Source organism: Aquarana catesbeiana, linkage group LG04, assembly GCF_042186555.1.
Source record: "Aquarana catesbeiana isolate 2022-GZ linkage group LG04, ASM4218655v1, whole genome shotgun sequence".
Taxonomy (NCBI): domain Eukaryota; kingdom Metazoa; phylum Chordata; class Amphibia; order Anura; family Ranidae; genus Aquarana; species Aquarana catesbeiana.
Window position 1 is genome coordinate 62,135,653 of NC_133327.1, and position 27,319 is coordinate 62,162,971.

General features: G+C 42.7%; 1 protein-coding gene across 2 annotated transcripts in view; it reads right to left on the reverse strand.

Moving 5' to 3' along the window:
* The window catches only part of LOC141139298 (adhesion G protein-coupled receptor F5-like), a 291,803-nt gene that overhangs the window by 94,855 nt on the left and 169,629 nt on the right, over window positions 1-27,319 (reverse strand). For both annotated transcript variants that reach the window (XM_073625271.1, XM_073625270.1), the window contains exons 2-3: window positions 27,153-27,278; window positions 10,378-10,447 (exon numbers count right to left, since the gene is read on the reverse strand). In XM_073625271.1, the coding sequence (XP_073481372.1) occupies window positions 10,378-10,447; window positions 27,153-27,269 (187 nt within the window). In that variant the 5' untranslated portion in view covers window positions 27,270-27,278. The remainder of the gene's footprint in view (window positions 1-10,377; window positions 10,448-27,152; window positions 27,279-27,319) is intronic.

The window sequence follows — 27,319 nt, forward strand, 5'->3', positions numbered from 1 at the left end:
GGAAGTTGTGGCTGAAATTTTAGTTGGTCTACCTGACCGTGGTTTGGTTTCAATAGAACCCCTCATTTTCCACTTCTTGATTAGAGTTTGAACACTGCTAAATGGCATTCTCAATTCCTTGGATATCTTTTTTATATCCCTTTTACTGTTTTATGCAGTTCAACTATCTTTTCCCGCAGATCCTTTGACAATTCTTTTGCTTTCCCCATGACTCAGAATCCAGAAACATCAGTGCAGTACTGGATGAAGGACGCAAGGCTCTGTCAGGAGTCCAGAAACTCATTGACCTTTTATATACACACACTAATTACAAGCAAACAGATCACAGGCGAGGATGGTTACCTTTAATAGCCATTCAAACGCCTTTGTGTCAACTTTTGTGTATGTAAGACAGCATGATTATTGTACAGGTGTGCCTTAGGCTGGCCACAATAAAAGGCCACTCTAAAATGTGCAGTTTTATCACACAGCACAATGCCACAGATGTTGCAAGTTTTGAGGAAGCATGCAATTGGCATGCTGACTGCAGGAATGTCCACCAGAGCTGTTGCCCTTGAATTAAATGTTCATTTCTCTACCATAAGCCGTCTCCAAAGGTGTTTCAGAGAATATGGCAGTACATCCTACCGGCCTCACAACCACAGACCACGTGAAACCACATCAGCCCAGGACCTCCACATCCAGCATCTTCACCTCCAAGATCGTCTGAGGCCAGCCACCCAGACAGCTGCTGCAACAATCAGTTTGCATAACCAAAAGAATTTCTGCACAAACTGTCAGAAACCATCTCAGGGAAGCTCATCTGCATGCTCGCTGTCCTGATCGGGGTCTCGACCTGACTGCAGTTCGTCGTCGTAACCGACTTGAGTGGGCAAATGCTCACATTCGATGGCATCTGGCACTTTGGAGAGGTGTTCTCTTCACGGATTAATCCTGGTTTTTACTATACAGGGCAGATGGCAGACAGCGTGTATGGCATTGTGTGGGTGAGAGGTTTGCTGATGTCAATGTTGTGGATTGAGTGTTTCTATTACATACACTGATTTATTGCATTATTGATTTCTTTGCAATTTCACTTTATAGTGCAGTTTTTTATTTTGTTTTTTTTGTGGATTGAGTGGCCCATGGTGGTGGTTGGGTTATGGTATGGGCAGGCGTATGCTATGGACAACGAACACAGGTGCATTTTATTGATGGCATTTTAAATGCACAGAGATACTGTGACGAGATCCTGAGGCCCATAGTTGTGCCATTCATCCACGACCATCACCTCATGTTGCAGCATGATAATGCACGGCCCCATGTTACAGGGATCTGTACACAATTCCTGGAAGCTGAAAACTTCCCAGTTCTTGCATGGCCACCATACTCACCGGACATGTCATCCATTGAGCATGTTTGGGAGCATTGGAGAGAAATGGACCAACATTCCACAGGCCACAATCAACAACCTGATCAACTCTATGCTGAGGAGATGTGCTGCACTGCGTGAGGCAAATGGTGGTCACACCAGATACTAACTGGTTTTCAGACCCCTTGGACCCCCCCAATACTGTAAAACTGCACAATTTAGAGTGGCCTTTTATTGTGGCAAGCCTAAGGCACACCTGTGCAATAATCATGCTGTCTAATCAGCATCTTGATATGCCACACCTGTGAGGTGGATAGATTATCTTGGCAAAGGAGAAGTGCTCACTAACACAGATTTAGACAGATTTGTGAATAATATTTGAGAGAAATAGGCCTTTTGTGTACATAGAAAAAGTTGTGCGTTCAGCTCATGATAAATAGGGGCAAAAACAAAAGTGTTACGTTTATAATTCTGCTCAGTACACACATATATATATATATATATACCGTATTTATCGGCGTATAACATGCGCCGGCGTATAACACGCACCGCAAGTTTAGGAGGGAATTTTAAGGAAAAAAAACTTTTAGGAGGGAAGTTTAAGGAAAAAATACTTACATTAAAATGCCCATCAATGCAGCCTTATCTGTCCATCTGCAGCCTTTTCAGTGTCAGTGCAGCCTTGCCCCAGTGCAGTCTTGTCAGTGCAGCCTTGTCAGTGCAGCTTTGTCAGTGCAGCCTTGTCAGTGCAGCTTTGCCCCAGTGCAGCCTTGCCCCAGTGCAGCTTTGTTAGTGCAGGTTTGCCCGTGCAGCTTTGCCCCAGTCCAGCCATGTCATTGCAGCTTTGTGCACTCGCCGCCGACATACACAGCCGTGGGTAGATTCAAATATGGCGCCGAGACTGCAGGGATTCGTCGGAGCTGAGATACACATACCAGAGTGTTCTCTGCTTTTTTCAGCGCCGCTTACAGTCACGCCCAGTCCCGCCCTATGATGGACATAACACAGGTCCAAGGGGCGGGACTGGGCGTGACGGCGGCGCCGAAAAAAGCCAAGAACACTCTGGTATGTGTATCTCGGCTCCGACGAATCCCTGCAGTCTCGGCGCCATATTTGAATCTACCCACGGCTGTGTATGTCGGCGGCGACCGCAGCAATTGCCGCGATCGCTCCGATGACACAAAATCGGCGGGGATCGGCTTATAACACGCACCCACGATTTTCCCCAGGGGAAAAAAGTGTGTGTTATATGCCGATAAATACGGTATATATTTATATATATATATATATATATATATATATACACACACATATACACACTATATATAAAGCCCCTTCTGTTCAGTAAAATACTGTTTTCAACTCTATGGGATCAATTAATGTGTCTAAACCTAAGACAAAATTGTAATAATATACTGCAGCTTACCAGACCTTAGATGTGATGGCTGCATTAGCTTTCTTTTTTTTTCCTTTTCACCTGATCCAGCCACTAACTCACTTCCTGTCCTAGGGTTCAAACAGACTGTATCTATGCTGAAGCAGCAGTACCAGATAGCACAGGACTATGGAGCACCTCCCTCTCTCACCATGTGGGGACAGGACTCTGTAGTCCACAGAGAGAGCTGGCAAAAAAAAAACTGGTAACAGTTTGCACAGGCAGATAGCACAGGAAGATATCATCTTATGAGATTTAAGGCAGGATCGACAAGCATGTTTTGCACTCGAACAGATATTACAAAACAAAAGGCAGCAAATTATAAGTTTATGGCTAGGGATTACAAACACTTTAATGGGGGTCAATTTACTAAATGAGTAAAGAATGTTCACTTAGCTTAGTAAATAAGGTGAAGCTACATTCTCGTCATTTATCCAATCACATGTATGTACATATATGTTTTTTTTTTTATTTCCTTGCACGTGATTGCTACTGTCTCTTCCTCCTTTATACTTTTCATACTCCACTGGCTACATGTTTGTGTCAGATCAGGCATAAGAGCCCCAGGGCCATGACAAAAAAAGAAATCAGCAGTAGCAATTCACATTGCTCAATCTTTTAATTTGTTCTTTTCATATTACCAAACATCATAGTTCACATTTGGTGAATCAGCGTACCTAACTTTATGTCAGATGATCTACTTGTTCACTCATCTATTATTTAATTCACAATTAATCTAGCCGAACGCCCCACTGTGTATCATATAAGTACTGAGTTTCTGTTGTCGAAAAAAGCATTGCCATATACAGCATAAAAAATACAGAGAGAGAGAGAGAGAGAGAGAGAGAGAGAGAGGGTGGGGAAAGTGAGAGCAAGAGGGAGATGGGGGAGAGAAGGGGGGAGAATAAGAGAGGGGGGATAAGAGAGGGGGGATAAGAGAGGGGGGAGAGGAAGAGAGGGGGGATAAGAGAGGGGGGCGAGGAAGAGAGGGGGGATAAGAGAGGGGGGAGAGGAAGAGAGGGGGGATAAGAGAGGGGGGCGAGGAAGAGAGGGGGGATAAGAGAGGGGGGCGAGGAAGAGAGGGGGGATAAGAGAGGGGGGCGAGGAAGAGAGGGGGGATAAGAGAGGGGGGCGAGGAAGAGAGGGGGGATAAGAGAGGGGGGAGAGGAAGAGAGGGGGGATAAGAGAGGGGGGAGAGGAAGAGAGGGGGGATAAGGGGGATAAGAGAGGGGGAGAGGAAGAGAGGGGGGATAAGAGAGGGGGGAGAGGAAGAGAGGGGGGATAAGAGAGGGGGGAGAGGAAGAAAGGGGGGATAAGAGAGGGGGGCGAGGAAGAGAGGGGGGATAAGAGAGGGGGGAGAGGAAGAGAGGGGGGATAAGAGAGGGGGGAGAGGAAGAGAGGGGGGATAAGAGAGGGGGGCGAGGAAGAGAGGGGGGATAAGAGAGGGGGGAGAGGAAGAGAGGGGGGATAAGAGAGGGGGGAGAGGAAGAGAGGGGGGATAAGGGGGATAAGAGAGGGGGTGAGGAAGAGAGGGGGGATAAGAGAGGGGGGAGAGGAAGAGAGGGGGGATAAGAGAGGGGGGAGAGGAAGAAAGGGGGGATAAGAGAGGGGGGGCGAGGAAGAGAGGAGGGATAAGAGAGGGGGGCGAGGAAGAGAGGGGGGATAAGAGAGGGGGGAAAGGAAGAGAGGGGGGTTAAGAGGGGGGAGAGGATGAGTGGGGGGATAAGACAGAGGGGAGAGGAAGAAGGGGGGTAAGAGAGGGAGGAGAGGAAGAGAGGGGGAGAGGAAGAGAGGGGGGATAAGAGAGGGGGGCGAGGAAGAGAGGGGGGATAAGAGAGGGGGGAGAGGAAGAGAGGGGGGTTAAGAGGGGGAGAGGATGAGTGGGGGGATAAGACAGAAGGGAGAGGAAGAAGGGGGGTAAGAGAGGGGGGAGAGGAAAAGAGGGGGAGGGAGAGGTGGGAAAGTGAAAGCAAGATGGGTATAGTGGAGGGGTAAAGAGAAATTTGGGGGATAGAGAGAGGGAGGATAAGAAATAGGAAGAGGAAGATAGAAGGGGGGTGGGAGAGAAGAAGAGAGGAGGGAAAAGGGGGGGTGGAGAGGGAGTGAGAGAGAGGGGGAGAAGGGGAAGAGAGAGGCAGAGAGATAGAGGGGGAAGTGGGTTAAGGAGAGAGAAGGGGGGGCTAGGCAACAAGAGGAGGAGGGGGGAGAAACAGAGAGGTGGGCAGGGGGAGGATAGAAAGGGGGGAAGATGGAGAGATAGACAGAGGAGGGAGATGGAAGAGAGAGAGGGAAGGAAAAGAGAGAAGAGGCGGAGAAAGAGTGGGAGGAGAAAAGGAGAGACAGGGAGAGAGAGGTAGGGCAGAGGGAGAGAGACAGAGATAAAAGGGGGGAGAGGGGGAAAGAGAGAGGGGGGGCAGACAGAGAGAAAGGGGGGTGGGGGAGAGAGAGAGAGGAGGGGGAAAGAGAGAGGAGAGGGAATGAGAGGGAGAGAGAGAGAGAAAAGGAGGGTATGAGGAGAGGGGGAGAAAACAGGGGGAGAAAGGGAGAGATACAGAGAAAAAGAGGGTATGGGGGGGGGAGGGAGAGAGAGAAAAGGGGAAGATGGGGGAGGAGAGACAGAGAGAGAGAAAGGGGGAGAGAGAGGAGATTGGGAAGAAAGGAAAAAAGAGAGAGGGGGGAGGTAAAATGAGAGGGGGAGAGAGGGAGGAGGGAGGGAAGAGAAAGAGTATTGAAGCATTCATTTTGTTCAAATGTATTTGTTAAACACTATTACTACCTCCATATACTGTAAATCACACAAGCTCCAGTCCCCAAAGCAGATACATGGTCTGTCATGAATGTAGTTACACCCTTATATACTTCTGGTACAGCTGTGCATGGTAGCCAATCAGCTTCTAACTTCAGCTTGTTCAATTCAGCCTTGACAAAAAAAAACCCAGAAGCTGATTGGTTGCTATGTAGAGCTGCACCAGTTTTTGCGTGCTCCAATTTTAATAACCCCCCCCAGACTATATAGCACAATTAATATCAGTCCCTTCCCAGGAGCTGCCAATCACAAGTCCCTACTACTGCTCTCACACTAGTGTACACACTACCTTCATCTGGATCTGGCACTGCTGAACCTAGCAGTATGTTTTTTTGTATTGTGAGTGCAAACAGAAGCACCTACAGCAAACTCATAAAACAACATATGTAGATCTGTCTGTTACCTACAGCAACCAATCAAAATCCATCTATTGGTGGCCTGACTTCAGCAGACATAAGTCTAAGTGACAGCACTTTGCACTTGAGCTTTGCTGTCTGTGCTGCTTTGCCCTATAATAATCTCATGTTACTAATTTGAAATACTTAGATTGTACGCTGTGTCAATTTCCTCAGCTAATATTTGTTTTGCGGCTAAACCACTAATTAAATTTTCAGCTTGTAATGTTTAATTGTGAGTAGATTCATGCAGCCACAGAAGAGGATGACTTTATTAGCTTTAAATGTCATGATCATTTTTCTAGAAGTATCTTAAATGTCATACAGAAATATGTTTGTATGTTAAATGAAAAAGAGGGTATATATATCCTACTTCCTGGGTGACTCTTCATTCACTGTAGCATTCTTACAGTATACTGTATATATGGCTGTGCATTGCCAAATACGCTTCGTTAGAGATACACTCATCTTCTGAATGTCCCTGAATTTCAGCTATGCAAAATAGTGGTTAATGTGTTCCCTGGTTCCAGGCCCCGCCCTCATCTCTGGGTTTACTGTAGCCCTCGCCCACACACACACACACACGGGAACATTAGCGGGTAGGTTGAAATTTTAAATATATAACAACATTTACATAAGCTGTCCATATGGAAACTTTGCCTGACTCACTGTGTGAACTCCCACTGGGAGCAATTGAAATGAATGCCATTGCCCAAGCGATGCATGCATCACAACCCTTGATGAACACAGAAGAGTCTACTGGGGAGAAAGGAGAATAGCTTGCTTTTTTTTTTTAACACCATCCAAATGCACCCCCCCTACTATTTCCAAACCACTGGGTCTCACCGTAAAAAAGCACACCAATCAACAATAGACACATAGGATGGGCATCTGGATCACTCACAAAGACAGAGAAATCTCATAAAAAAATAAAACAACTTGAATGTAATATTAAAATATTATGTCAATTAATACAAGATTTAAAAATAAATATCCTTTGCTTCAACTGAAGTATATGGGATTAAAACACCCATTGCCCTTGTTACCCAAGGATGGTAAACAAAATCTGAATTTAATGTATAAATAAAGCCAAAGCTTTTTTCTGGATAGAATACGCAATGCTTAAGAAACCTGTCTGTGTGCCAATGAGGAAATTTCCCTTCACTTCTTGTCCAGAGATACATCAGGAGATCTCACCAATCAAGGGTAAACCCCTCTCTAAAACTGGCCATACATGGTTAGAATTTTGGTCAATTCCTGTAACTCAGACGCAGTTTGAGCCATGGTTGTCTCTGACGAAACCACCCGGCTCAACAAGCTTAGATTGAGAACTCAAAGGAGATTGTTAGAAAAAAGTTGGTCGAACAGTGACTGCAGCCAATTGGCTGCAGTCACTGTTTATGTATTTCGACAGCCTGTCAGAATACAACAGCTGGCAGTCGGAGATTTGTCCATCCACAGAGATTTGTCTGTCCTGTTTAGTGTGGATGGGGGGATCGATAGTTGGTTTTTTTTTTTCAGCCAGAAGCAGGCTGAATGAGAAAAAAATAAACGTTTATGACCAGTTTTAGACAATTGTTCCCCACTGAAAGACTTCTCCTTTTCTCCTGTTCCAGTGACAACTCCAAAGTATTAGATTTCTTTTTTGGAACCTTTCTCTGGTACCTTTTGTACCAGAGACAGTGGTCTTTTAATAAAAATAGTGAGGATGAATTTCCCCAATAAGAAAATAGTATAAAAACACCCAATAGAGCTTTTTTTTTTTTTTTTTTTGAAAGCCCATGGGGCGTGAAACATAAAGAGTGAAACACAAAAAAGTGCAACGGGTACACAAGCCCTCTAAAAGCAGAGGACCTTGGCCTGAATCCCATGGGGGGGTTAGGCTCCAGACGGGGACAAGGGTACTTTACACTTGGTCCGACTGGCCGAAACCAGATGGACCCCTTTCTCTGGAGGGACTGCCGAAACAGACCCCCCCAAGTACTCGGTGGGGCTCCCCCGAAGGGAGACCCCATGAGAGAGGGTTAACCAAGCCAGAAGGCCATGTCCATCCCCTCCCAAGACTTTCAGGGCACGCCCGAGGACCTGCAACCCTACTCATCACACAGTGCAAAACGTGTACCACACAAAAATACAAAAAGTGACACACAAAGGAAATAAATTAAAAGAAAGCGGGGGAAAAGGGAGTAGGGGAGAGTGAAAAGGTGGCCATTGTGCAATACAACGGCCAGGCCCTGCGGCCAGGAATAAAAAATTCCTCCGGTCCCAGCCAAAAGGCCCGGCCCAGGAGGCAGGTGCAAAAAAAGCATGTAATAGTGCAGTGACCATGATGCCTTAAATCAAAGTGACCCTCACTCACAGTGATCTTCAGACACCCCTAGACTGCCACTCCAGGCGCACATACACCGTAAGCTTTCGTGACCAACCCTGGCCAACGACCCAATAGAGCTTCTAATCATAGCCTAAAATTATAAAGAAACATTTTGGCTTTACATGCAAATAATGTTTTTGTTTCCTATACTCCATCATCCTCAATCGGCAGTAGGTAGTACAACTTGATATGCTGCTATCTGATAATTCACGTGCTGTACTACTTACCTTCTATTTATTCAAGATGATGGAGTATGTGGAATAAAGAGGTGTATTTGTATTAAGGCTTCTCTGTGCTGGCCTTTTTGGTCTGAATTGGAATGTGTTTAACCCCTGAGGAGCTGGGTAGAGACATAGGACATGATATGGTAAATAATATAATGTGCAGCCCACTGATTTGTTGACTGAATGATAAACAAATACATCAAGAGAAATGTCAGCAGTTCTCCCGATCTTCCATTGTGTATAAAATACCATGACAAGAGCTATTACACTAAACTGCTCTCCACGAGCACTCTGATTACAGGATAATTCTGCACTGCTAATACATAATACACAGGGCTTTTTTCTCAGAAAATAGGTACAGGAACTGAATCACAACCCCCCCCCCCCATCCCTTACACACACCCTCCAAACCGCATCAAATAGTGGGTGTGGTCAAATTTCACTAACAGTGGGAGGGTCTTAACAGGGTCATTAAATACCAGGAGTGCAATATGTACAAAGTGCAATATGTACAGAGTGCAGAGTTCAGGGAGGGGGTTACACACAGACTGCAGAGTTCAGGGTGTGCTACATAAATAGTGCAAAGTTCAGAGGTGCGCTGCATACAGAGTGCAGAGTTTAGCGGTGCCCTACACACAGAGTACAGAATTCAGCCTTCTTCCACAAATCCTTCATCCACATCTCACAATTACCCCTCTTCAGCTCTGACCTCTGCATACAACCCCCCTCTACTGCCCCCATCTATTTAAAAGCTCCACCATCTTCCACATGTCTTATTTTTGTTGCTGTATTGAGCTGAAGCACCCAGCCAGCTCTAGTACCTCCCTGCATACTATAGTTGGCTCCACCTCTCTCACTTGCGGGGAGATCATCCAGTGGTGATGTTGGCATTTGCACTGCACCCCGTGTACCTGCATCTCCCTTGTAACCATCCTTCACTCAGTGGGAGCCACTCGGGAGATTTGATCTGTGGGAGCTGTTGGGGAACAAACTTCCACGTGTAAGCATAAAACTGGGCTTTTGTGTTTTCAAGTAATAGTGGTCAGCAGGGAGCAGAGGGCCTGAGTCAGAGGTGGTGGAACTGAGTTCCACCAAGTTCCAGCTGAAAAAAAGCCCTGATCCTACAATACATGAGCACCTAAACGTATTCTCCCAAATATTTTAATCTGTCTAGACCAGCCTTTCTCAACATGTGTAACATGAAGGAACCTTTTAAAATAACTTTTCAGGCTCAAGTAACTCCTATTGATAATTATAAAGCCAAATTATAAATTTTAATTAAAAAGCCTATTAATAATTGTTATACAGTATCTACAGCTCACAGTATATTAGTGTGAGGATCACTGGGAAGAATGCTCCTTAAGTTTGTTGGCACGTTTGTTGGCATTGGGAAAAATCCCACCTTATAGCTAGATAAAACGATCATTGGTGTCAGTGGTTACTTATCTGAGAGGCAGGAATTGCCCAATGCTCAAGGAACCCCTGGAAACCTCTGGAGGAACCCTGGATAACAAAGGCTGATCTAGATGACACCACATTATACAAACATGATAAATTATCAATATAGAAATACTGCACATAGAAACAGGTCGATTTTGTCTTGCATAACCCTGACTTTAATAATGAGTTATTGGTCTACACATTTCCAGAATTCAGCCCTCACATACAGTATATCTTATGACATGTTCCCTTGAATGTTTTTCAATAAAGGGCGATCATCATTACAGTGACAAACTGGTTCTGTAATACGTGAGACAATACCATTTATAATTATTATAACAATGATTTGTATTACCAGTAGAAACATCTCGTCTCTGCCTAGACAAACTTCTTGTGTCAGACTCCAGTTCATGGTCCTGATGCCCCTAAAAGAAAACATAGTATATATTATATAAAGGCAGGATGTGTGTTTGGTTTTACTGGTACCTCTATATCCATCAATCCGTGAGGCAAAAGTGACCAGTGATATCTAGTGCTTTAATTGGTTACACACTACAGGACACAGGAGTGATGTAGCGGATGGTAGGAGGTACCTGAGCACTCATCTGACATCTGGCACACAGGAAGCGGTGCCCATTGACTCACCGCTTACTAACAAGGTAAGTAATAAACATGCTTTTTTAAGGTGCAATGGTGTACTCTAGTGATCTTACTTTTACTTTATCAAACCCCCAACCTGTACTCTCAGTGTAACCCTATACCAAAAAATCATACTTCTCTCAAAATCATAAAAACTCTCAAATTCATAATTCCAAGACCAAAACTATTATCAAAATGGAAATTACTCTAATTCCAACAATAGCACCAATGATACTAGGTCATTGACAATTCCATGTCCCAAGCAAATGTATTCCATACTAAACCATTTAAAGCAGAACACTAGGTTGAATGGTGTACCATGCTATTGTGAACACGCCCCCGCCCCCCGCATCATCACAGAGCCTTGGCCAACAGTACTCCAGGACTGATTAGTGGTCATGCAAAGTTACTTGGCCACCATTCAGTCCAGGAGAACAGAACGTCTACCACTGCTAGCAAAGAAGGGGAAGGGCCCGTGACATCACTGTCCTGAAGACTGTAGGAAAAAAGTTATACATAGGGGTTCAAAAATCCTAAAGAGGCATTGGGGGCGCAGGAGTTCCAATTTAAAGCTGGATTCCAGGTATGGCATTTTTTACATAGTTACATTGGTCCAGCTTGTGGAAACCCTCTACAAGCTGGAAATCACTGTAGTAGACACCGCTCTTCCAGTGATGTCCACTAGCTGGCGGGTGGCATCACCGCCCCACCTCTCCACCTTGTCCAATCAGAGAAAGATTTGCATCAATTGAGATGATGCAAAGTGTTCTCTGAATGGTGCCCATGATGAGTGGCCTGTGTTCACAATGCAGCAGGGAGGGCACTCGGCACAGAACATGGAAGTTAGTGAAGGTTACTGGACTAGATGTGCTTATTTCAGCTTCTAGAGGGATCCCATGGCTACGGTATATGCATAGTTGCATTGGTTAAAGCTGGTCCAATGTAACTATGCAAAAAATGCCTTACCTGCCATTCCTCTTTAGGTGGCAATATACAATGTGCAGAAAAAAAATGTACAAAACTGTCTAAGCCAAACTTAACCAATCAGATAGTAAGGAAAGCCAGAATGTGATTCACCTTGTCATTGCCCACACACAATTAAATATCGGTTTTGGACAGAGTTGATCTTGAAAAGAAAATGATAAAACTGTCTTGTTAGAACATAATTAACAATCATTTCTCCTTAGCTACAGATATCTTTAAAGAGTAACACATTTGTGGTTTTTCAGAACAGATTTTATTCTTCCATGAAATCCTCACTCTCCAGATACCGGTTAGTCCATTGCCAAGATTTTAAGACCAAAAGTCTGGTCAGTATAAATCAAAAATAACTTATCTCATTAATTACAACTTTCTTAGTATTTTTTTTTTGGGGGGGGGGGGGATTTAATCGGTGTGTGCAATTAGTAGTTTTATCTTATATTACTTTTATCATCCATAGGAAGCAACTGGTGTTTCAGGTTTTTTTTTCAGACTCTCTGTTGTACAATAATTTCTGATAATTGCTGTTCGTTGCCCTCTAAACACCATCATTTACAGTCAGATGCCGGAACTGCTCTGGGGCACAAAGAAGTAAAACATGGGAGGTAACAAAAGTCTTAAGCCACGTACAAACAATTGTATTTTCCGATGGGAAATGTTGGAGGTCAGGCTGTTGGTGGAAAATCCGACCATGTGTATGCTCCATCGGACAATTGTTGACGGACTTTCTGCCAACAAATGTTGGCTAGCATGTCTTCAAATTTTCCGCCAACAAATGTGTGCTGTCGGATTTTCCGATCGTGTGTACACAAGTCCGTCGGACAAAAGTCCAAAGTACAAACACGCATGCTTGGAAACAGAAGCGGTCGGTCTTGTGAACTAGCGTTCGTAATGGAGAATTAAGATTCGTGACGTGGCAAATTATGAAATCTTCAAATGCAGCGCACAATTCTCTTCTTCTTTAATGGGATAAGAATGAAGCTGCTTTGCTGGTGATACTGATGGAGTTATTGCAAAACAAATTTTCCAAGGCTTTTTTTTTCTAGTGATATCAAGAATAATATATATTTTTTTTTTTTTATTTGTGCAAGTTACCACAACACCATTATCCCGTAGTTTATAAGATAAAAGATACAACTATGTTGGTGTCCCTTGGTAATTTTACATTGTATTTTTTAAAATGTAACTGCCTACTCCCAAACTGTCATTTGAAGTAAAACACAAAGCCAAGTATTATTCTCCACAATTTTTTTATTGTACATTAAAAAAAAAATTGACATGCTATCTGCCAATAGAATTTAACCAAAAAGTACATTCTATGCATCCAAAAATATAGAAAATATACCAAATCAATAATTATTCAACCAAAAAAAAATGTCAAATCAATAACTCCAAGGCCAATAATTAATAATATGTTATCTCTTCCAATTCCACAACATGCCTGGTTGACGAACGGCCGTTCAGAAACGAACTGAAAAGCACAAAATGAAAAACGCGAAAAGAAAAGCGCGAATCAACACTCACTAAACTTCTACTAACATGAAATTAACAGAAGGAGCCCAAAGGGTGGCGCTAAAGAGCTGAAAAACCACGTAGTACGTCTAGTACGTCACTACATTCGTAATTGTTGGCCAACTTTTGTGTGACCGTGTGTATGCAAGATAAGTTTGAGCAAACACCCTTTGGACAAAATTCCACGGTTTTGTTGGCGGAAAGTCCGATCGTTTGTACGAAGCATTAATGTTATTTTATTATGTTTTTAGAACATAATAGGTTAACAGTACTGCGTACATAGGCATTTCATGGTTCCTGTAAACACCTATAATAACACCTGTGATAATTAAACCAGTTCATGACCAGGTTATTAAAGATCGTTTGTCTCTCAGACTGCCTGGGCACCACTCCACTACCCAACAACTAACATAAATAACCAACACGTGACACAGACAAGTTTAATGGCAGTCTTTCACAAACAAATAGTATAAACAACATAATGTAATCAAATACAAAAAGAATGGAGCCCAAGGTTCTTTTGAGGCGCTTGTACTTAACTCAGTATCTGCGTAAACCTGTGAGATAGGCCTCCAGCAGCACAACACCAACTTAGAGACAATTGTACCACAGACCATGAATGATCACCAGTTCACTGGCACTCAACCATACATAATAAGGGGTGCTGTACTTAAGATGGGTCCCTACCCAATTTACATTTGACCATATTGACTGCCTTCAAGAACCATGTTACCCTGACAACTGTTATGACTACCAAGGATAGCCCACTATCAGCATGCTCTAAAATCTGAAGTAACAAAAGAAAAGAAGAAACAAAAAAGGGGTGTGAATGAAAAGTTTGATGTCAGCAATCTTCTGGTTGAAGACTGCATGAAATCTCTAATGTACCATCCCTTGAAGCCCACCCTGTTCATTTCTGTCCCACCAACCAGATACAGACCATTCCAATTAAATGTAATTTAAATTCTTTAACCACTCCATATGCCAAACCCCTAGGAACCCAAAGGTGTGGGCCCTGCATCTACTCTTCCTTTAGCTTTCTTACTCTGGGCCTAACTGTAGAAGGAGTTTGCCCCATATCAAGATTGGCAGTGAACAGAAACTACACTGGAATGTTGGCACATAACTGCTGTTACCTTGTTTTTCCTGCCATGGATTTTGAAGAGTTATTTTAGCCAAAACCCTTATTTTTTTTGTTTTGGATAGAGTGAAAAGTGTTATGCCCCGTACACACGGTCAGACATTGATCAGACATTCCGACAACAAAATCCTAGGATTTTTTCAGACGGATGTTGGCTCAAACTTGTCTTACATACACACAGTCACACAAAGTTGTCGGAAAATCCAATCATTCTGAACGCGGTGACGTAAAACACGTACGTCAGGACTATAAACAGGGCAGTAGCCAATACCTTTCATCTCTTTATTTATTCTGAGCATGCATGGCACTTTGTGCGTTGGATTTGTGTACACACGATCGGAAACAACGGATTTTGTTGTCGGAAAATTTTATAGCCTGCTCTCAAACTTTGTGTGTCGGAAAATCCGATGGAAAATGTGTGATGGAGCCTACACATGGTTGGAATTTCTGACAACAAGGTCCTATCACACATTTTCCGTCGGAAAATCCGACCGTGTGTACGGGGAATTAGAATCGTAGTCAGGTTTTTATGGCTATAAAACATAGAAACTTACTAGCGCTCCAGGACATTTGTTTCATTGTTTTATTTTTAAACATTAGGTCACAGAGTTCATACCAATGTTTTGGGACCTTGAAAGTTTCCTTTCTAAAAGAAACATAGGGATTGATTTTCTAAAACCGGAGAGTGCAAAATCTGGTGCAGCTGTGCATGGTAGCCAATCAACTTCTAACTTCAGCTTGTTTAATTAAGCTTTCACTAAAAAAACCTAGAATCTGATTGGTTTCTATGCAGCGCTGCACCAGATTTTGCACTCCCCAGATTTAGTAAATCAACCCCATAGTGTGATAGAAATAAAAAGCAGAAGCAACTTTTATTTCTGTTTTTTTTTCCGTTTCATTCTCCCCTTTTTGCTCTTTCAGACCTTCTGTCAAACAGTCATTTTGGATAATTGCTATGCATTTCCCTATAACCACCATCATTTCATTTTAGATGTCAGGATGACTTTAAAACCGCTCGCAGGTCCCTTTCTCAAGCAATATAATGATGGCAACGGCAAGCAGAAACAAACATTATATACACAGTGTAAACGATTAGCTAACAAGGGCAACCCACATACATAATGATGTCACAATGTTGCCAAAATAGTGCAAAACATATGTAGCACCCTCTACCTTTAGGTAGATGCTAAAATAGGATTTTTCTGGGTTTAAGATATCAATGTAGGCAAATTTAGACGGGCCTGTACTTTAGGTTAGGCCTGTTTGTTTTGATTTGGGGCTGGGAGTGTTTAGTGTAGTAGTGGGTGTGATAACCTGTGCTCTGACTCAGAGGCACCTCCCCTGCTTTCAGGAAGATTGTTCTGGAACAGAGGTTGGACCTGAGGTTTGAGTGGCAGGCAGCTCATGTGAGGAGCTCTGACCAATTCCCATTCAGTGTTGGCAGGGGGCAGGCCTCCCATATAAGCTGAGGTCACATGCTTCTAGGGGAGTTCTCACGGTGCAGGAAAGGATAATGGAGTGGTAGGTAGCTGCTGCAGGGCGTCCCCATGTTGGGGGGGGGCGGCGCCGAGCGCAGAGGAGGGCCAGAGGAGCCGCTAGGATGGATTCCTGCATAAAGACCTTTTACCATGGAGTTGGTGTCAAGCTGCTGTGACTGGGGAACTCAGGACTTGCACTTTGGAGAAGGTCAGTGAGGAAGAAATCAAAGGAGGACTGTTGAGAATAGAACAAAGTCCTGTGACCGGGGAACACAGGACTGGTGCTTTGGAGAAGGTCAGTGTGCAAGAAGCAAAAGGAGAATTGTTGAGAGTAGTGCAGAATGCTGTGGCCGGGGAACGCAGCATTTGCAGTTATGGACTGGCTGGGAATAGTAGTCCGCTTATTACCGCGTGCTAGGCCGTCGGGGAGAGGTACCGAGTATCTCTGACCTGGTAAAGCACTCTGGTAATACCTTCCAAAAGACTGTGTAGCTACCAAATTCATTGAGCCGCCAGGGAGAGGTACTGTATGCCTCTGGCTTATTAATTTGCATAATTCAGAGACTTTATTACAGTAACAAGTATAGCCAGCAAGTTGGGGTTATTCAGAGTGATCCCTTCTTGTCTCACTGGAAGTGAAGCCACAGGAATTTAACAGTTTTGCAGTAGAAGAAGAAGAGTGATACTCTGCAGGAGTCAGTGCAGAGGAGGAAGAGGAGCAATAGTCTGCAGTGGAGATATGCAAAGGAAATAGACTGTGAATGTTAGAAGTGCATCATTTTTCAGGGCTAAAGCTGCTAATCAATATTCTACCGAAGTGATGACAATTTAATAAGTGCTATGAGCATCCCATATCTTCCTTTACCTTAACCAAGTTGTAACCCACAATAAACGCAATAAAACTACGCAAATGACTGCTCACTGTCTCAGAGGTGATAGATGGGGGTCTGGAAGCAGGGTGATTTGGTGAATGTTAGTAACTAGTGGTAACCAACCGCTACACATAAATAAGAAATACATAGATACAGAATGTAAAAAAGAACAAAGAGCATTATCCATATTTAAAAAAAAAAAATGCATGATATAGATAATGGACTTTGCACTTTTTCATATTCTGTGTGGGTTTTTATTGTTGTATGAGGCTTGGTGCAAATTTTCCCTTTGCTTTCTGTAGAGATGACATCATTGCCACCAGGACAGAAATAATAGGACATCTCAAATGTGGACACAGACAACAATAAAAAGCAGATTTGGGAGGGGGGTTGCTGTCTTTGTCCCGCTTCAAGATTTCCTCTCACTTTCTGTCCTAGTGAAACGTGATTCATTTTGACACAAGTCATTGCTAAGGTCTGCCCATTTCCAGCACTAAAGCTTCCCATTGACCATTAAAAACTTCATTTGGAGGATCTCAACTGCCCATTGAGTTTTTAGTAATAAAGTGTTGAATGGCGAAGATGGCATTGGTGATGGAGGTAAAGAAAGGAGGAATTGGCAAGTGTATAGTCAGAAAACCTGGTCTGTCCAATCCAATATTGAACAAAAGAAAAAACTTAGTGCTCAAGGCACGGTAAAACCCCTCATGGATTTTAAATAGGCAGACCAGGTATCTAGGTAAAAATAGTACGTTTTATTTCATTGAAACATCATATAAAAATAGGAACAATAAGTAGCATCATATAAAAACAAGATACATATACCCAAATAAATGCATCTGTATGTAGCAAGGTCCCAGGCCTCCTTCAGTCTAATGAGAACCTCCAGGGCCAAATATGGCTGACATCCTTCTGTATGTGATCGGTTACAAGGCATAGTGGTTGTAATACAAGGTAGATTGATTGGGCGCCAGACACTTCTTGAATGCAAAGGGATTTTTATTCCTCTTAGCAGAACTTTGGGAGAGGGGGTTAGGGCCAGGACACCCTTAGGTAGTTGCAATGTTAATTGGCATACTCCGAGACTTCAACAAGAGGACAGCTATGCAGGGAAAGGCATCCAGCAAGATGCCACATCTGCATGTGTACGAATGCTGTCTCCTATGGCAACAGTCTTTAACAGTTTCTTACACAAGTTGTAACAGTTCCTTCGCTTTCACTACAATCACTTCTTGTAGTTCTTAAGCTCACTGAGCTCCTGGTCTCTCACACTAGATTAGATGATTGACTGCCACTGAATCCCTTGAGCTCCTCTAATCTTCACTGTAGTATCTTTCTCAAGTCTCACCCCCGCTTCTCTGCTGGGTCCCTAGCTTGGAACTCCAGATACTTCTCAAGCATAACTCCACTGGTCTGCTCAGTCCCTGGCTTGACACACAAGGCTGCTCTGCAAGCGTCACCTCCGCTGGTTGGATCCCTGGCTTGATACTCACTTAGGTTTCCCGATTCTCACCGTCCCCGGTTGGTGAGAATACTGCTCCGGCACTTGCTTCAGCTACTCATTGCGCTGCTCTCTTTCTTGCTTCTGAATAGGCCCTCAGACAGCCTAGCAGCCAGATGTGCCCGGGATAGGCCCAAACTCTGGCCTAGCAGCCCGGGCAATACAACACATATCCACACAGACAGTCGTCCAGGTGGCACAGAACACTGATCACCTGACTTCACCCAAATATATAGGTTCTCCGAGCAGGCCAAGGGATTTAAGAAAACCCCTACCCATTGGCAGGGATACCCCATATACCCATAATCTGACCTTGCATTGCCCTTCTCATATCTAATGCCACCAGGTACCTGGCCACCTAGCAGCAAAAGAGAGAAGTGCAGCAATTACAGACTTAGTGTGAAATCAATTGATCCTCAACAATTAGCCAGGTAAATTCAGGAGCAACCCTGCCTAAACACCAGGGTGCTACATGTATGTTGAACAACCTGCCCATAGAGAGTTGGCGAGCTAGCAATTGTACATACTGGGGTAGACACCTTCGGACCAAACATAGTCCTTCTTCTGAGGTTTTATGTCATATGGGTAGTAGAGATTAGGATGCATATACAAATACCGCATGTAACCAGAGGTAGAATGGTCAGTGGTCCCACAGATCGGACAGTGCAGCAGAGGTGGACCCCACGATGGAAAGAGGGGAACCATGGAAAAATGGCAGCAATTGCTTCAGCTAAGAGGACCCCTTAGCACAGGAGCAACTGCTCCTGCCAAATGATGACCAGCAGCCAAGGGTGTAATGTTGTTCACAAGAGAAAGAGGTTTTTAAGTGCTCATTTCAAAAGTGCTCAAATGCACAAATGCACAAATGCACAAATGCACAAAGATAATGTGATGCACATTACACCCTTAGCTGCTGGTCATCATTTGGCAGGAGCAGTTGCTCTTATGCTAAGGGGTCCTTGTAACTGAAGCAATTGCTGCCATTTTTCCACGGTCCCGCTCATTACATCCTGGGGTCCACCTCTGCTGCACTGTCCGATCTGTGTGACACTTTAAATCCATGTGCATGTGCCTGGAAGTGACTGCTACAGCAGTTTAAAAACAGTAGGGTAACTATAGGTACATTATTGTCCTTGTCATCAGGATCAGGATCTTTATGTAAAGCCACCCTGTATTAGAAGATCAGGTATAGTTCAATTTCTAGCAACCTGTGAGTTAAAACTCCCCTGCCTCTGAGATATTTAGTACATCTGTCACCTACTGTGGATCCTCCTGTCGACTTGCATGGCCTGTAGTGATGTGGGAGCCAGAGGAACCACAAGCGGAGCAGATATTCCATGAGTGGAGCAGTTTTCACATACTCAGAAGTGTTGACTCATAGGTCACCAGGAAGGTAAAAATACGTGCTCCTAGCTAGTAGTAGCCTGTCACATTCAACTGTAATTGTTCTGTAATGTTAAGTACACTTTATAGCTTCTCCAACCTACCTCTTCATCGTTATGAATTTACACAGGACAGAGTACTGCCTATGTAAACAAGGCAGAGCCCTGTCCTGTCAGCAGGGAGTAATAGATTTTCTTTCACCGCAAAGCAGGGAATAAAATCCATTACTTCCTCTAGTAAAAGCACATCCCACAGTACACCAAAACACTGGCAAGGCACACATTTAACCCTTTGATTGCCCTAGATATTTAACCCCTTCCCAGCCATTGACATTAGTACAGTGACAGTGCATATTTTTATCACTGATCACTGTATTAGTGTCACTGGTTTCCCAAAAAGGGTCAATTAGTGTCCGAATGTCTGTCGCAGTACTGCTATAACTCGCTAATGTCCACCATTACTAGTAAAATAAATAAATACATGTTCCAGTATATATCCCATAGTTTATAGACACCATAGCTTTTGTGCAAACCAACCAATATACGTTTAATGGGATTTTCTTTACCAAAAACATGTAGCAGAATACATATTGGCCTAAAGTTATCAAGGGATTAAATTTGTTTTCAAGTTTTCTTATTGGATATGTTTTATAGCAGAAAGTAAGAAATATTTTTTTTTTTTTTTTAATTGGTTGTCTTTTTTTGTTTATAGCGCAAATAATAAAAAAAACGCAGTGGTGATCAAACACCACCAAAAGAAAGCTCAATTTGTGGGAAAAAAGGACATCAATTTTATTTGGGTACAGCATTGCATGACCACGCAATTGTCAGTTAAAGTAACGCAGTGCCGCATCGCAAAGAAATGGCCTGGTCATGAAGGGGGTAAATCTTCCTGGAGGGCAAGTGGTTAAAGAGTGACTTTATACCAAGTGTGTAATCCTAATGACGGGTTCACTTCAAAGATAAATTATCCTTTGTGATAAATATAATCAATTGCCATGTTGCTCCTCAATCCTGGGAAATACAGCTTGAAGTGCTGTATGTAAAATAATATGCGAAAGGAAATGTGCCAAGGAAAGAAAGAAAGAGGTTGCAGTGTTGTCAGTGTTTAATCCTTTAGATGTGCATATGTACCCCTTATTTATCTCAGCATGCCAATTACAGGATAGCCTAGCCCAGCCTTTCTCAGCCTTTTCATTACAGAGGAACCCTTGAAATAACTTTCTGGTCTCAGGGAACCCCTACTAAAAATTACTATATCTGCAACTCATGATACATTAGTGTGATTGTCATTGGGAAGAATGTTCCTTACACTTGTGGTCATTAGGAAGAATTACCCCCTTACAGATAGCTAAAAAGATCATTGGTGTCAGTGGGAACTTATCTGAGAAGCAGAAATTGCTCATTGCTCAAGGAACCCTTTGCAACCTCTGGAGGAACCCTAGACGTCCATGGAACCCTGGTTGAGAAACCCTGGCCTATCCTGTACATCTAATGAGATGATGGACTAAATTTATTTCACTTTCCACGCTCTCAGAGTTCTGCATCTGCATTTGATTTTATCAGTATTCAAGTTCAGATCTGAAAGGTTAGAAGGAAAAAAAATAAAGATTCTATCTCTATACACTTGCTTGCTATGCCTGGATTTACTAAAGCAGCTAAGCTACTAAAGCAAAGCCTATATAAGCTGATACTACACAGCTCCAGCACCTGTAACTCACCTCTGCATTTTACAAAGTCCTTGGACAGCATAGAAAGAGATAAGAGAAACATGTAAATCAAATGTTATTTTTGTTACCGGTTTGCCTAATCCTCACATTATACTAAACTAAATGAGCTTTTCTCTACAATCGCGCAGACATTTACGACAGCTGAACGTTTCCAAGAAATGAAAGAAAGCAAAGAATTCAACGTAAATGTCACTTCACACGCCGGGCAACCCAGTTCCTTTCAAACACAAGCGGACATGTTTAATAAACCAATACGTGAAGTTACAGATAATTAATGATCACCCGCCATTGGTCTGTCTAAATTGATGATGTGATTGATTGTTATGGGTTATAATTGCAAAGAGTACCTTCATAATAAGCGTGGAGTGTTGTATATATGCATACCTCCCAACTGTCCCCGATTTCGAGGGACTGTCCCTGATTTGGAGCAATGTCCCTCTGTCCCTCTCTCCTCCTCATTTGTCCCTCATTTTGATCTGATGTATATACCTGTATTAAAAATGCACTTTTCTATCAAAAAGTGTTTTACAGTAGTAAAGATTTCCTCCCATTTCTAAATTGTTGTATTTGTACATTTCAAAAGCCAATATAAAGGAATAGTATTGGTAAAAAAGCACTTGTGTTTTTTTTTTTTTTTTTTTTAGCGTATTAATTCTCCTTGTAAGGGGCAGTGGCAGGGGGTGTGTCCTATTAATGCATACTTTGGCTTATGGGCATCTCTCATTCCCATCTCAGAAAGTTGGGAGGTATGCATATGATGAAATCACAGAAATGTAAACCTATCCAAAAGAAGTCAGTGCGGCCATCTGCCATCTTCTTATAGCGCAACTGCAATAAACATAATGCAGTTGGCAGTGAGAGGACAGGGGAGGTGGTTACTTTACCTATTTATTTCAGCACTTGAAGCCCAATTGAAGCTTCATAAATGATTGCTGTAATGCAGACAGGCTGCATAAGGAGTAATCAATGTTGGCATCTTTTTTTTTTTTTCATGATTTGCAACAGATAGGGTTTAAATACTCTGTTGTATTTTTTTGATTCAATGGTTTTTACCACCAATTTCTTGAGATCCCCCGGGGGCCATTCGCAGTGAAACTGTAATATATTTCCTTTTTAATACTAGAATTCGGGACCTTTTTCCCGCTTCTCTTTTTTACATGCCCTTTGTTGCATCAATGCGAGTTAATCGCATATCAGTTTCACTGTGAATGGTAGGCTGCTGTCTGGACTTCCTGTGTTTTGGTTTTTGATTGTTTTTGTGCATTGTCTTGTATATGTGTTTTTTTCCTTCTTTTTTTCTTAATGTGCCCACAGGATCATCCTTCTCTGGGGAATCTCTCCTTCTTGAGAGAACCTTGAGAAGTTTGCTGTGTAAAGTTGAACCAATATTTACAGTTGCATTTTAAATCTATGTAGTGTGTGCCCGAAGTGGGACCAATACATTTTGTAATTTTATAGATACCTAGATCTACAGTAGACTTTTGTTGCATAATTAGCCAATTTCTGATCCTGGTAGGAATACCAGGATTTCTTTTTTATATGTTTAAATACTCTGTGCTGGCAGCACACGTAAGAGTTGGACCACTACCAACACACCCCCTTCCCAATCAACAGTGCTGATATCATTGAAAGCATTTTATTATAAGTGCAAAAAATATCTGTTGATCCTGCAAAAAATCCAGAAACCTCCTAACTACTTGTTATATCTGCCTTTTCTGGACCCTTATCAGTTTTTTTGTAAACGACAGAACCTCCCCTTATGTTGTAATAATGAGGAGGGGGGGTGTTCTAGAGTCTCAACACATGTCTTGTCCTAGGTGGCTTCCTCGTACAATAAGCATTTGAGCATTGCCACCCTAGGACTGACAGGATTACCAGATAAAATTACAAAAAAAAAAGAAAAAGAATGCAGCCACCACACCAAAGAATTGACAAGCTACAATATTTTATATTTTTGTTCTTGCATTTAAGGCATTTTCACACAAAAAATCAGTTAAAAATCATAACATAAAATCAGACACTGGCTATGTATACCCATGGAATTCAGGACTGTTAATGAGGGCCCTTCTACAAGACATTGGTTATGCATAATCTTGGAATCTGGGGCTGTTGAGGAACACTCCTGTGAGACATTGGCTATGCATATTCTTGGAATTCAGGATTGTTGGAGGGCTCTCCCAACAGACTTTGGCTATGTATGTCCTTAGAATCCAGGTTTGTTGGGGGGCCTTCCAGTGAGACATTGGCTATGTATACCCTTGGAATCTGGGACTGTTGAGAGGCCCTCCTAAAACACAGGGACTATGCATACCCTTGCAATCCTGGACTGTTGGATGTCCACTTATAAGACATTGGGGGAGATTTACTAAAACTTAGCACTCAGAATCTGGTGTAGCTGTGCGTGGTAGCCAATCAGCTTCTAACTTCCGCTTGTTCAATTAAGCTTGGGCAATAAAACCTGGAAGTTGATTGGTTTCTGTGCAGACCTGCTCCAGATTTTGCACTCTCCTGTTTTTGTAAATAACCTCCATTAGCTACTTGTTCATCCATTTCTAAAATTGCCCTTGTTTACAGGTGCACTTTAAAGGCACATATCTGAAAAACAATTTGCATACAGGCTAAGGTCATATACATAAACTAGAGTTTTAACAATCATGAAAAGGAATTCAAAATGAATTTTAAAACAATGGGCCAACATCTGTTATCCGGCCACACAAAAAGCCCTAAAACTCAACTCTCTTTGTTCCCCAATGTTTTAATTATTGCAGGATGTCTTATGGTTATATGAGATGTTTTTTCAAGCCTAGACCAAACACCGTGGATAAGCAATTATTTATGTCATAAATCTCATAGCCATATATAGAAAAATGTGGACTCTGAGGTTTTGTGTCTAAAGTGAGCCAAGCAAGTGATTGGATTTGATTAAATTAACTACTATGGAGAAGGCAACAAAATAGCTGCGAGTCTGACATTCTTTTGGAAATGCGTTTAGTTATAGATGAAAACAGTCTGAATGCTTTACAATCTGTTCAAGGCAGGCGATATGTAGATGTCACCTCCATCATTGCCCAAATATGAGCTTTATTCAGCCTCAAATCATATACAGATGCAACTTTGTGACAGAAGCACTAACAGTCAGTGTGTAAATGTAGTAAATGACAATGGGGGGGGGGGGTCAAGACTGGCAGAGAAAGGGTGCCAGAGAGCCCTCGGCACCCAATGAAGAAGACTAATTAAAGTGTGTGCAAATCCTAACAATGAACTTCTCTTGTTTGTTCCCTTTTTTGCCTTTTAAATAAACCATTGGAAATATTGTATCTGATACGTACAAAAATAAAAACATATTGATCCTGCCAGAAATCTTGGCAGTTGATTGCCTGTGCCCTCTGCACTGTTATCAGTTATGTACAAGAGACTGAGGGAGGTTCCAGTAGTCCTGTTCTGTTTCTGTTGACCTGATACAGTACAGTATCAGTAAAAAAGGAAAGTAAGCTTGAAAAAAGGAGCTTAGTGCAGCGCATACATCCCCATATGCAAGTACTACACAGATGTGCATCAGAATACAACTGGCGTATATTCCAGCCTGTCACTGATTTCGTACCCTCGGTGCGGCACCTGTGACTTACCGGCAGATAATTATTCCCAAATATAAGGTAAACCTGAAGTCCATGATGGGGGTCTAAATCTGGTGTTGTTGGTAAAACAGTGGGGACCCATCTTAAGTATGGCATCCATAGTGACTGGGTAGTGGTAAGACCGGTGGGTGTCTGAGGTCAGCTGGGTTAGTCCCTGAAGCGGTGATTGGTGGCTGGGGTCATACCTTAGCTAACTGGTGCCACAGACACTATGAGGTTGATTTACTAAAGACGAATCGACTGTACACTTTGCAAAGTGCAGTTGCAGTCTGCAAGAGTAGTTGCTCCAGAGCTTAGTAAATGAGCGGACGCTCTGCTGACTTTCATCATCCAATCATATGCAAGCAAAAATGCTATTTTTTTTTATTTTCCTTGCATGTGATTGGGTATACTTTGGAAAGTGAAGCCTTACCTCAATTACTAAGCTCTGGAGAAATTGCACTTTCAGAATGCAACTGCACTTTAGCAAATCAACCCCAAAGTTTTTGTTATATGATAGCATCAAGGACCTGCAACCAGTGTAGTCTGGATTGAAGAGTTGAAACTGTTTTATCTGCAAAGGGGGGGGGGCAACTGAACTTTGAATCCTACGGACTAAGACTGGGATGCCATTAAAAGAGAAGTAAAGGATTATTATTTTTTTTTGCGATTCATACTTACCTAGGTGGATGCAGCATCGCTCCAATGCTGCAACTGTGCCACGGCACCTCTACACTGAGAACCGAGCGATCGAACATTGCCGATCACTCGGTTTTCAGAGATCCCCGAGCAGAGAGTTGTAAACTGTCAGTCACAGATCTCTGCTCTTCTGCCTCCTCGCTCACTGGAGTACTGAGCTGTGGAGGGGCGGGGAGCGGCCGTCTCAGGCTCTAAACCGTGCAGGTTTAGGAGATGTCCTGGGTAGCTACAGGTAAGCCTTATTATAGGCTTACCTGTAGCACAAAGTGGTCTGTAAGGGTTTACAACCACTTTAAAGTTCATGTGCGTGTAAAGGCAGATGTCCCAATATTTTTGGCAATATAGTGTCTATTATATCATTATTATTGTTTTTTGTTTTTTGCTATTATTTTTCCCACGAAAACAGTAGCTCAAAATAAATCTAGACTCCTAAATGAGGCCTTATCGTATGGAATAAAAACAGAAATGTTTGTATTCATTGTATATTTACATTGGTGATAGGTGCCCTTAATTGTTTTGGGCAGGTGTTAGCAAATGCTTTTAGTGACTTTGTAAGGTATATCTGAATTTGGTTCATTGTCACTGTTACCTTGATAAAGAGAGTCCTCGTGTCTGTGAAACATGTCTAGATCTGTAACTGAATAAAGGTCATGTTTGAGCAATGATTAAGTACGGGTGACATCCATATGGTCTAAGTTACGAGAAAATGTGCCATATGTTATCTACATAACCTTAGCATCCAAAAGTGAAAGCATAGCTAAACCTTATTTAAAAGGTAATATATTGCATCTTACAAGTCCTTACATGTAGTGGCTGCATGTGTTTTCTTCTTTAGGCCTTTTCCCCCTTTATTTTCACATAGTGATCCTGCCAGTAATTAATTTCCTGCCCGAGGATGACAGCGGTCACTTATTGTACTGTCTATGAAGGAGGAGCATTGTCACTCTAATGCCCTGTACACACGGTCGGACATTGATCGGACATTCCGACAACAAAATACATGGATTTTTTACGACGGATGTTGCCTCAAACTTGTCTTGCATACACACGGTCACACAAAATTGTCAGAAAATCTGATCATTCTGAACGTGGTGACGGAAAACACGTACGTCGGGATTGTAAACGGGGCAGTAGCCAATAGCTTTCATCTCGTAATTGCTAGAGATTTTTTTTTTTTGCTGGGCGGAGGGGGCGGGGGGGGGGGGGGGAATGGGGTGCGAGTGATTAGCACAGGGCCAATCAGCACTGTCCAGACAGAGGGTCAAGGGTCCTGCAGTCTTATAGGACAGTCAGAGGAGAGAATGAAAACTCCTCCTACAAGCTTTAACCAGAAATTGATAGAAGTCACAAGACTGCTATATACTGCTGATGAAAACGGGTATTTCGCAGTTTATATTTACTAAAATAATTGCATTTATATGTTCTGTGTACTGTGGGAGACCAGATATAGTGAATGCAGGCTCCTGGGTTCAGTAACACTTTAAGTACAATTCTTTGATTGGAGTTAACGCTGGAATGGTTGTCCCTGTTTGTGACAGAAAGCGGCATGAACAACATTCAGTGTTACTTGTTGATACTCACCAAAAGAGACAGCAACTGTGAGACCCCCCATGATTCCAGGACCCCATCAGTCGGCGTCACCCGAGCCGTCATCAGCGTCAAGATAAAGATCCATACAAAACGCATCTTGTGTCTCATGCCACCAATCTGAAACAGAGGAGCAAAAATTGTTATTTTTTTATGGAAAA